General features: G+C 41.5%; 1 protein-coding gene across 1 annotated transcript in view; it reads right to left on the minus strand.

Annotated features, from left to right (window-relative positions):
- Window positions 1–12,437, minus strand: part of LOC140187848 (nuclear pore membrane glycoprotein 210-like) — a 148,068-nt gene that overhangs the window by 60,411 nt on the left and 75,220 nt on the right. The window contains exons 20-24 of the mRNA XM_072243645.1: window positions 10,774–10,875; window positions 10,568–10,696; window positions 8,786–8,913; window positions 1,921–2,053; window positions 387–449 (exon numbers count right to left, since the gene is read on the minus strand). Of these exons, the coding sequence (XP_072099746.1) occupies window positions 387–449; window positions 1,921–2,053; window positions 8,786–8,913; window positions 10,568–10,696; window positions 10,774–10,875 (555 nt within the window). The remainder of the gene's footprint in view (window positions 1–386; window positions 450–1,920; window positions 2,054–8,785; window positions 8,914–10,567; window positions 10,697–10,773; window positions 10,876–12,437) is intronic.

Below are 12,437 nucleotides of genomic sequence, written 5' to 3' on the forward strand. Positions count from 1 at the left end.
TCTAAACTCTCAAAGACATCACTATGTCTCACTGATAATCTGACAACTCTTACCCTTACAGTAATGGTGAAGTGTACAGTTTATAGGCTGCCCTGAATTCTGTCATATTTGATACCTGTAGGAAATTTTTGGTTTCTCACCCAAGAAGAATCAGAACTGAAGTGATGAGAATGACTGGGAAATCAAGGAGCTAGTTAATCATGAAAATTCCAAGCACTATAAATCCACATATTAAGATTCTCAACCATTCTGAATCTACATTGGTTCTCAGTTCTTTGCATGCTACGATATTATACTATTATTTAAAAACATTTAGTTTTATGTCATAGCTAACTTCTGCATTTGTGCAATAAATAAGCATTCTGATTTTACTTGGTTCTGCTAACCTGTATCATACTACCAATGATCAACGTCACTCTCCGTGGGATTAGTTTAAAAGGTGGAAATACCTGCAGCCAAAGAAAATTGCAGTTTAGTATGATGAGAGATATACAGTATATTACAAAGCCTGACTAGTCCTTACTTTTTAAGCATGAGAAAATATGATGTATCCCATTTATTAAAGTATACATTATACAGCATTCATATCTTTAAGAAAGCAACATGGCTTTTTGACACTAAGATCAAAAGTACAATTGACAAATTAGAACCCTAATCGTGAGGTTGAATTTGGCTTGAGACTCTAAAAATCAATAGGGTAATAAAAGCAAATACTGTCCTACCTCAAAAATAGCTACTTTAAAAATCTTAATTTCCCTTTACCGTGTACTATTTTAGTCAACACCTGGGCAAAATATTGTATTTTATAACAGTGTAATGCTTTCACGAAAAGTATTTTTTTCAGCAACTGGTCTGTCATCTGTAGCTTTCAATTTGCTCTTCTACATATAAACAAAAATTAAAATACTGTGAACACTGGAAGTCTGAAATAAAACAGAAAATTCTAGAAATAGTCAGGTCAAACAGTGACTGGGCAGACATCCATACATCAGGGTAAAATGGTTGACAGAGAATATAACAGCTGGTATATGGTCCTTCCACATCCTTGCCTCTATACTCTCTTAAAGCTTATTATATCTCAGATATTCTTCAGCTACGATAGAGGACTATCAACCTGTAACTTCAACTCCTTCTTCCTTCATAGATGTAATCTGAATGCTAACTTTATCTTTTCTAAAGCTGAATTCCTGTAAAAACTCTGAAGAGTACTAGGGTGGAAATTTGGCCAGTTGGAATCCCAGCCAATGTTCTGTTTGGGGCCAATTTAATAATACACTATAGCAAAATTGCTACCAATATGGAAGTCACTGTAGCAAAGGGGTAAAATATAATGAGTTAAATACCCCCTGAAATACAAAATTTATATCTGCTAACAGAAAAAACAGGGAACTCCACAAAGATCTTTTTCCAAATTAGTACAGCCAGGATTCCTAACAAAAAAATGTAAGGAAATCATGAAAGAGAGAAGTGTCCATTAATGTAGTCCAATTTCTACTACATGATTACATCCAGGACCAATACCTGGCATCTATCATGAGGGAAAAATTAGATGATGACTCATGTATTGGTCCTGTCATTACTTGCAGGTTGTAGGACATTAAAGGAGCAGTTAGCAATTTTCAGTTCAGCAGAGGGAAAATGAGGCCCCAAATCTCATTACTACTGCTGTTATCACTTGGTGAAATAATGGAGGAAAAACTGTGCCTTTAGCTTTAGAAGCAAGCTTGTGACAGTACCACAAGCAAAATTACTGAGCAAGATACTGCTACTCTGCTGTTCAAAGAAAGTGACAAGCAAACTCTGCAAAGCATTCTCAGCTAAATTCAGTGCTTTCTGGCTCAGTAGCTAAAGCAGATGTATAGACAGATGCCAAATCTAGCTAACTTTCATTTATAAAATGTGAAAGAAAGACACACTTACCTCAATTTGACGTGGAGCAGAGCTCAGCTTTCGACCATTTTTGTCCCTGACACTTGCTACAAGAGTTGTTTGCCCTAAGGTCATAGCTCTCATTATGTAACTTGCAGCACGTTTATCCAAGTTAGTAATTGGTCTGAAAAAGTTTTTTTTAAATTAAGCAAGTATTTGTACTTTACAACATATTCCAACACTTTCTCAGAACTACAATTCTTTGACAAGAACTATGTGAGGGAATGCATCTATACATAACCACCATTAGTGCAACTGATATTGTATTGTATAACTGGCTGGAAGAAAAGAAAATTTGCTTATATGCAGGAAAGCCACGTCCAACCTTTCAATTGATGAGCTTCCTAAAGCTCTATACAAATTGTCAACAGTTCTATGGTGCAGGTAACAAACTTTTTCAGTTGTATTTTGCTAAAACTAATCAGTATATGACACTGATGTACATTGTGAAAGAAAACAAATCATGAACCATGAATATTGGAATTAAGTGCATTCATAACATTACACTGTGCAGTTCTCTAATGACCTAATAAACTGGAAAATGTATATTCTCCCTCTATCTTTTATCTATTATTTCTCTTTGATCTCACTTCCATTTCCCACTTACATTTTAACTTGTTTCACTCTTGTGCATTTGTTTCTTTCCCTCAACTTACTGTGTCAGAAGGCGGTGGCTGGGAACGGACCCAAGTGCAAGACACAGACACTGAAGTACTAGGTACAGGACTAGGATACAGGGCGATGGCAAGGACATGGACATGAAAACCGGGAACCCGGAACAGGACTGGACAAGAGAGCTAGGAGCCCGGGCTTGGATTCCGAGCCAGAGACTGGACAAGGACCCAGTACCTGGGTCTTGCCTCTGGCTTGGACCCCAGAACTAGGCAAGGCCGAGGCTTAGCAGGCAGGCAGGACGAGGCTGGAGCCTTCAGGCTTAAGGCTAGAGGCGAGGCTTGGCAGGAGGCAGGAGGCTGGAGTCTTCAGGCTTGAGGCTTGAGGCGAGGCTTGGCAGGAGGCAGGAGACTTGAGGCGAGGCAAGGCAGGAGACTTGAGGCGAGGCTTGGCAGGAGGCAGGAGACTTGAGGCTTGGCAGGAGGCAGGAGACTTGAGGCTTGAGGCTTGGCAGGAGGCTGGAGTCTTCAAGCTTGAGGCTACGTAGGCTCCTCCTGGGCAGGGCGCTGTTCACCTGGGCAAGGCGTGGATCACCACCCGACGGAGGCATGGAACAGGTGGCCATTGCTATTATGTTTGCTGTGGTGTGCTGGGGCAGCTGGCTGAGGGTAGCAGACACCAACAGAATCAACAAACTAATTCGTAAGGCCAGTGATGTTGTAGGGATGGAACTGGACTCTCTCACGGTGGTGTCTGAAAAGAGGATGCTGTCTAAGTTGCATGCCATCTTGGTCAATGTCTCCCATCCACTACATAATGTACTGGGTGGGCACAGGAGTACATTCAGCCAGAGACTCATTCCTCCGAGATGCAGCACAGAGTGTCATAGGAAGTCATTCCTGCCTGTGGCCATCAAACTTTACAACTCCTCCCTTGGAGGGTCAGGCACCCTGAGCCGATAGGCTGGTCCTGGACTTATTTCATAATTTACTGGCATAATTTACATATTACTATTTAACTATTTATGGTTCTATTACTATTAATTATTTATGGTGCAACTGTAATGAAAACCAATTTCCCCCGGGATCAATAAACATATGACTATGACTAGGAAGGGACAGAACCAACCGCAGGTAACAGCAAGATGGCCTGGCTTACCCGACGGAGGCAAGGGACAGGAAGGGACAGAACCAACTGCAGGTAACGGCAAGACGGCCTGGCTTACCTGGGCGGAGGCAAGGGACAGGAAGGGAGCTAGGTACAGGGTGGCTCCAGGACAAGACTGCAGGCGAGACAAGGCGAGAGTTACCAGCAAGACAAGGCAAGGCTTCAGGCAATGCAAGGCGAGACGAGAACTTCAGGTGAGGCGAGAGTTACTGGCAAGACAAGGCAAGGCTTCTGGCAAAGCAAGGCGAGACGAGAGTTACTGGCAAGACAAGGCAGGGCTTCAGGCGAGGAAACAGGAGGCAGAGGAAGGGATACAAGGAGTAGGACAAGAACAATCCAGCAGCCACGTCCTGGTCTCTGAAGGTATTTATGCAGCCAGCCCCAACGAGCATCAACTGACTCAACTAGAGATCAACAAGAACAGAAACAGGGTAGACAGGAAAACCTGGAGCAAGGGTCAATGGACCGGACCATGAACCGGAATACGGACTTCACGGACCGGACCATGACATACTGTTAGAATTTCTCTTCTTTTACTTCTTGCATGAAACTTTAATTTGTTTCTCTCTAAATTTTCACATTCCTTTTACTCTTTGTCTTTCTTGTCTAAAATATGTGGAATTCTAGTTCAATTTAGAGTTGCTGCCTCACAGCTTCAATTAATGGAAGCCAAGAAAGCTACAAACGCATGACGTTAGTGTGAAGTAGATATTAAATGGCAGACCTAGGATCTTGTTAAGAGGTAGAGAACTTGGGTAAAAAAGCTTTTAAAGCAGGAAATAAATAACTGGCAAAAATGTATCGAAACACACATCTGCTTGATCTGAAAATGAAATTATTAGTAGCATTAAAGAGATGAATATATCTTTTGAAACAAATATAGAACAGAGAACAGTATAGCACAAGAACCGGCCCTTTGCCCTCAAAGCTGTGCTGAACTAATTAGTAATCGAAACCAGCTAAATTAATCCCTTCCGTATACACAATGTCCATATCATTCCATTTCCTGCATATTTTAAGAGCCTTTTCAACATTTCTATCATATTTGCTTCCACCACCAATAATCCTTAAGGGTCTGTGTGATATTAGTTTTGTAAACCTTATATATTTCCTTTTTCTACTTGACTAAATTCACCACCTCTCTCAACATCCGAAGCTCCCTTACCTTGCTGTCCTTCTTACTGGAACATATTTGTCCTGTAGAGTTGACCTTTAAGCACTCTCCACATGTCCACTCTCCACATATTGTGGATAGAGCTAAGGAAACGCAAGGGTAAAAAGACCCTGATGGGAGTTGTAAACAGACCCCCAAAACAGTAGTAAGGATGTGGCCTAAAAAATTACAACAGGAGATAGAAAATGCAAGCCAAAAGGTCAGTATGCTGATTGGCCTAAGCTCAAATAATAATGGGACAGCCTACAGAGAAGAAGTCATCACCATGACACAGTGGTGTCAAGAAACCAACCTCTCCCTCAACGTTGCAAAAACTAAGGAACTGGTTATGGACTACAGGAGGAAAGCAGTCAGGCTAGCCCCTATTGACATCAATAGATCTGGGGTTGAGAGGGCAAACAGCTTTAAGTTCCTCGGCATAAACATCACCGAGGACCTCACGTGGTCTGTACATACTGGCTGTGTGGTGAAAAAGGCACAATAGCGACTGTTTCACCTTTGACGGCAGAAGTTTGGTGTGGGCCCCCAAATCCTAAGAACTTGCTTAAGGTAAAAGAAGCCTTAGGTTTGAATTCACCCTGAAATTTGAGAAGGAGAAGGCCAAGTCAGATGTATCAGTATTATAGTGGAGAAAAGGGAATTACAAAGCCTTGAGAGAGGAGTTGGCCAGAATTGATTGGAAAAGAACACTGGCAGGAGTGACAGCAGAGCAGCAATGGCTGGAATTTCTGGAAGCACCCGTGGCTGATAAGGGAAATTAGGGGTAGTATCAATCCCAAAGAAGAAATATACAAATTAGCCAGAAAAAGCAGCACACCTGAGGACTGGGAGAAATTCAGAGTCCAGCAGAGGAGGACAAAGGGCTTAATTAGGAAAGGGAAAAAAGATTATGAGAGAGAGCTGGCACGGAACATAAAAACTGACTGTAAAAGCTTTTATAGATATGTGAAAAGAAAAAGATTGGTTAAGACAAATGTAGGTCCCTTACAGTCAGAAACAGGTGAATTGATCATGGGGAACAAGGACTTGGCAGACCAAATGAGTAACTACTTTGGTTCTGTCTTCACTAAGAAGGACATAAATAATCTTCCAGAAATAGTAGGGGACAGAGGGTCCAGTGAGATGGAGGAACTGAGGGAAATACATGTTAGTAGGGAAGTGGTGTTAGGTAAATTGAAGGGATTAAAGGCAGATAAATCCCCAGGGCCAGATGGTCTGCATCCCAGAGTGCTTAAGGAAGTAGCCCAAGAAATAGTGGATGCATTAGTGATAATTTTTCAAAACTCTTTAGATTCTGGATTAGTTCCTGAGGATTGGAGGGTGGCTAATGTAACCCCACTTTTTAAAAAAGGAGGGAGAGAGAAACTGGGGAAGTATAGACCAGTAAGCCTGACATCGGTGGTGGGGAAACTGCTAGAGTCAGTTATCAAAGATGTGATAACAGCACATTTGGAAAGCGGTGAAATCATTGGATAAAGTCAGCATGGATTTGTGAAAGGAAAATCATGTCTGACGAATCTCATAGAATTTTTTGAAGATGTAACTAGTAGAGTGGATAGGGGAGAACCAGTGGATGTGGTATATTTGGATTTTCAAAAGGCTTTTGACAAGGTCCCACACAGGAGATTAGTGTGCAAACATAAAGCACACGGTATTGGGGATATGGTATTGATGTGGATAGAGAATTGGTTGGCAGACAGGAAGCAAAGAGTGGGAATAAACAGGACCTTTTCAGAATGGCAGGCAGTGACTAGTGGGGTACTGCAAGGCTCAGTGCTGGGACCCCAGTTGTTTACAATATATATTAATGACTTAGATGAGGGAATTAAATGCAGCATCTCCAAGTTTGCGGATGACACAAAGCTGGGCGGCAGTGTTAGCTGTGAAGAGGATGCTAAGAGGATGCAGGGTGACTTGGATAGGTTAGGTGAGTGGGCAAATTCATGGCAGATGCAATTTAATGTGGATAAATGTGAGGTTATCCACTTTGGTGGCAAGAACAGGAAAAGAGATTATTATCTGAATGGTGGCCGATTAGGAAAAGGGGAGGTGCAACGAGACCTGGGTGTCATTATACACCAGTCATTGAAAGTGGGCATGCAGGTACAGCAGGCAGTGAAAAAGGCGAATGGTATGCTGGCAATCATAGCAAGAGGATTCGAGTACAGGAGCAGGGAGGTACTACTGCAGTTGTACAAGGCCGTGGTGAGACCACACCTGGACTATTGTGTGCAGTTTTGGTCCCCTAACCTGAGGAAAGACATTCTTGCCATAGAGGGAGTACAAAGAAGGTTCACCAGACTGATTCCTGGGATGGCAGCGCTTTCATATGATGAAAGACTGGATCGATTAGGCTTATACTCGCTGGAATTTAGAAGATTGAGGGGGGATCTTACTGAAACGTATAAAATTCTAAAGGGATTGGACAGGCTAGATGCAGGAAGATTGTTCCCGATGCTGGGGAAGTCCAGAACGAAGGGGTCACAGTTTGAGGATAGAGGGGGAGCCTTTTAGGACCGAGGTGAGGACAAACTTCTTCACACAGAGGGTGGTGAATCTGTGGAATTCTCTGCCACAGGAAACAGTTGAGGTCAGTTCATTGGCTATATTTAAGAGGGAGTTAGATATGGCCCTTGTGGCTAAAGGGATCGGGGGTATGGAGAGAAGGCAGGTACAGGGTTCTGAGTTGGATGATCAGCCATGATCATACTGAATGGCGGTGCAGGCTCGAAGGGCCGAATGGCCTACTCCTGCACCTATTTTCTATGTTTCTATATCTTATAGCCTTATGTCAGATGTTAACTTGCCCAGAACAGCTGTTCTCTAGTTTCTGCGAATACTCTCATCATTTGACCTGTTCGAACTTAATGCTCTCCTGCAAGGCTCATACTTACCTTTATTTACAGCTATCTTAAAACTTAAGGAGCAGTGATTACTACTCCCTTAATGTTCTCTCAATGAAAAATCAATCACCTGGCCAGGTCATTACCCAACACCAGATCCACTATGGCCCCTCCTCTTGTGGGACTATTTACATATTGATTTAAAACTCTTGTGGATGCACCTAAAAAAATTCTGCTCCATCTAAACCTCTTACACTAAGGAAATCCCAGTCTATATTAGGGAAATTAAAGTCACCCACTGCAATAACCCCTGTTGTTTTATCAGCTTTGCCTAATCTGCCTACATATATACTGTATCCTGGTGACTTCTGGAGATTCTGTAGTATAATCCCATCAGATTGAATGCATATTTCTTATTTTTGAATTCTACCCATATGGGAAGATCCCTGTATGATGTTACTTCTGAGTGCAAGGACTTTATCCCTGATTAATAGCGCAACTCCACCTACCTCTACCCTTTTACCTCTTCTCAATCTTTTTCTAAACATAGAAACACTGGAATATTAAACTGTGATGTTGAATCAGGTTTGTGAGTCTGGCAAGTGAGACAAGAAATGCTAACTGCAAATCAGTATATTAATCATTATTTACAAACAGTAAAAATAGCGACCCAACATTCATGATCCTCAAGCTGCAAAAACTACAAAGATGAATATTCAACTAACATACTTAGTTAAAAGCACGAGCAGCGCATAACTTCCCAATGGCCAATTGCACCACTTGCCTTAAACAAAGGAAGAGAGGGAACCTCCTACATGTGCTCTCTATATACCGAAGATATTTGAAACTGGACACCAACCAGCTAACCAATGGGAAAATCAGCTGCAGTTTCTAAACAAACCAATTATGACAGAAGCTGCTTTCAACAATCAGAATAAGCCCCCATCCCCCACAGGACATAAGCAGCCATTCAAATATATACAGTATCTTTTGTCTGGTATACTTAAGAAGTCTACCTAAAATTGATTTTTTAAATAACTGAATATGGCTTTGTACTTACTCTAAGATGACAATTGGGGAAGCTGCCTGCAGGGTTATATTCATGAACTGAAAGTATCTGTTCAGAAAGCATTTCTTGAAGTAGTCCAGGATTCTCACGTTTACTACAGCAGATTTTCCAATTTCAATCTGAGGAAAAATTAGGCAAGGAAATAACTTATTTATTTACTGCCTTACCTGCATTTTTCAAACATTTTCCCCTTTAAATTCTTTTGGAGCCTCCCCTACAAAAAGTAGTACAAATTATGTACTACAAACAGTAGTGGATACGGCCCGATCCAGCACGAGTAAAGCCTTCCCCACCATTGAGCACATTTACACATAGCATTGTCACAGGAAAACAGCATCCATCATCAGGAATGCCCACCACCTATGTCATGCTCTCTTCTTCTTGTTGCCATCAGAAAGAAGGTACAGGGACCTCAGGACTCACACTACCAGGTTCAGGAACAGTTACTACAGCTCAAATATCAGGGTCTTGAACCAGTGGGGCTTATTTCACTTGCGCTATCAATGAACTATTCTCACAATCTCTGGACTCACCTTCAAGGACTCTTCATCTCATCTTCTTGATATTTATCGTTAATTTGTTCATTCATTTATTTGTTTATTATTATTATTTTTTCTTTCCTTTTGTATTTGCACAGTCTGTTGTCTTTTACACACTGGCTGTCTGCTCTGTTGATCTGCTCTTTTACTGATTCTATTATGGTTATTGGATTTATTGCGTATGCCCGTAAGAAAATGAATCTCAGGGCTGTATATGGTGACATATATGTACTTTGATAATAAATTTATTTTTTTAGATTATGAGAACACTCAGTCCTCTTTTATTGTCATTTAGAAATGCATACATGCATTAAGAAATGATACAATGTTTCTCCAGAGTGATATCACAGAAAACAGGACAAACCAAAGACTAACACTGACAGAACCACATAATTATAACATATAGTTACAGCAGTGCAAAGCAATACCATAATTTGATGAAGAACAAACCATGGGCACGGTAACAAAAATCTCAAAGTCCCCGAGTCAATCAACTCCCGAGTCCTCGATAGCAGGCAGCAAAAGGGAGAAACTCCCTGCCATAAACCTCCAGGCACCTTCAACTTGCTGATGCCTTGGAAGCAGCTGACCACAGCCGACACTGAGTCCGTCCATCCGAAAACTTCGAGCCTCCGACCAGCCCCTCCGATACAGCCTCCTGAGGGCCATCCTCTGCCGAGCGCCTTCGACCTCACCCCGGCCGCTGAAACAAGCAAAGCCGAGGATTCAGGCCTTCTGCTCCGGAGATTCCGGTTACCACACAGTAGCAGCGGCAGCGAAACGGACATTTCAGAAGTTTCTCCAGATGTTCCTCCGCACTCTCACATCTGTCTCCATCAAATCAGAGTTGTGCACGGTCCCCTACTTGACAGATTACAGATATCATTCACCGGAGAGGCCGCGCGCGCTGCCGTTGCGCCTTCATCTTCTCCTCCAATTTATTTTGAACTTTGGATGTGAGCTTCTTTATTGAGACACACTGTAAATTCGACTGATCTTGGAACCAGAAATTTCAGTTTAGCAGTAGGTTTCTACAATGGACTGAACGGCTTCTTTCTGCCCTGCTAGAATTCTATGTGACTCTCAAGAAATTAATGGGCAAGCCTTGAATATAATTTTGGTGTTCTTGAAGATTTAGATGTGAAAATATATCTTTTACTTGGTCAAAAATTAACCAACTGTTCAGACGAAGTAGCAGATTAGTATTGTACATTTCACAGTACATTATGCTTACCTTATGAATAAGATCCAACTCAATGTCCAATATATCTGATACATGGATCTGTGCTCTGGCTGGACCTTTACAGGTCAGGCAAAGGTCATATGCTTTCATTGTCACTACTCCAGGATGCAGTGGCCTTATCTGCAGCAACAAGTGGTATCAGTATCAACATAGTCAATAAAGGTAAAAATAAGTATTTTTTATAACCTGATACTAACTTGTACATAATTTTTGGCTTCTATGTATGTGGTCGTCAAGATCTCGGAGTCTGTGGTATTAACGAAAAAATATCCCGAGCCTTCACTGAAGTAAATCACTTCCTAAAGAAAAACAAAATGAAAGTTACTGACTCGAACTCAAACACGAGGAAATCTGGAGATGCTGGAAATTCAAGCAACACACATAAAACTTGCTGGTGACAGGCAGCATCTCTTACTAGCTCTTCTTTCAGTTAGTCCTGACGAAGGGTCTCAGCCCAAAACATCGCCTGTACCTCTTCCTAGAGATGCTGCCTGGCCTGCTGCGTTCACCGGCAACTTTTATGAAAGTTACTGAGTTTGCTTCATTTGCTGATAGAACATAGAGCATAGAAATTTACAGCACATTACTGGCCCTTTGGCCCACAATGTGTGCCAACTATGTAACCTACTCTAGAGACTGCCTAGAATAATATGCAGATATCTGATATGCAGATTTAATCTATAATATTTTCATAAACTCACACAATATTGTTCTATAGTAAATCACCAGGGTTTTTCAAGATGATTCTTTTGAAGAGGGAGAAATGGACAATTCTTTAACATAGTGGCTCCTCACATTTCTGTGTTCTCCAACTGTAACAGCTGAGTGTAGACAGTCACACATAGGGAAGATATTATGGGTCTCCTGTAATGGCATTTTTTTTAACCTGATCCAGTCTGGCTGTATCCTGCAGTACAACCATCAAGCAAGCAGACTGCATTGCTGATTGGTTCATGCTGCACAACCTTGGCAATAAAGTACCACGGTCAGTGCTGAAGGAGGAAGAACAAGGAGACTCGGAGATCAGGGACATGAAGCAGAACTTGTACAGCAGTAGAAGCAAGAAAATAATATATATTAGGTTTTTTTTGACGGGGTTTACCCTGGCTTAGCATCATCCATTTCAGCTCCTGGCCAAGTTGAGGAAGCAATAATTAGTTTTGAAAAATAAAAACTCTTATGCAAACCAAATAAAACCTTCTCTATTACAATCCTTAACAAGACAGTACACTGATTATCATTCAGGAGAGTGCAGATGTGTAAAATCCACTCATATTCTATAATGCAAGTCTAACTACACTGAAAGGAACATTAACAATAATCCCTTGACCTAATGACCCGAACAGTTTTGATAAAACCTCTATTTCGTAGTGAGCAGTATCTTGTTTGAACAGAAATCAGCTCTGCATACAATATATTAATGTTGGAGATTCTCCACTCTGCAAATCTAAATATTGGTCAAGTTTTGAATCCTTAGGACTACCATGGGTAAGGAATTGAATGATCAACATCTATCTCCGATGTCCTTACTTCTGCACAGGGTGCAAAGTTACGCAGCCTGATACCTTCCTCTTTCATAATATTGTACCTGGGTTTTGATGTCCTAATACAATGCTCCCCACGTAACTGCAGTACAAATGCTGCTCCCTTTCACTGAGACTGCTTAGATGCCCTTGAGGATCCTCCTCAGGGCCAGAAGAAGCAGTCTAGGATTGCTGGTTGTTAGGCACAGGTGATGGTCCGGCTTGAGGTAATGTAGTAGGAGATTGTTATCCCCATGAGAGATGGCATCAATGTATTGAAAATGAATTTCATGCTAACTACAAATCTCCATTTCATTACAATATCTCCACAATACACC

This window comes from Mobula birostris, chromosome 25, assembly GCF_030028105.1.
Source record: "Mobula birostris isolate sMobBir1 chromosome 25, sMobBir1.hap1, whole genome shotgun sequence".
Classification (NCBI taxonomy): Eukaryota; Metazoa; Chordata; class Chondrichthyes; order Myliobatiformes; family Myliobatidae; genus Mobula; species Mobula birostris.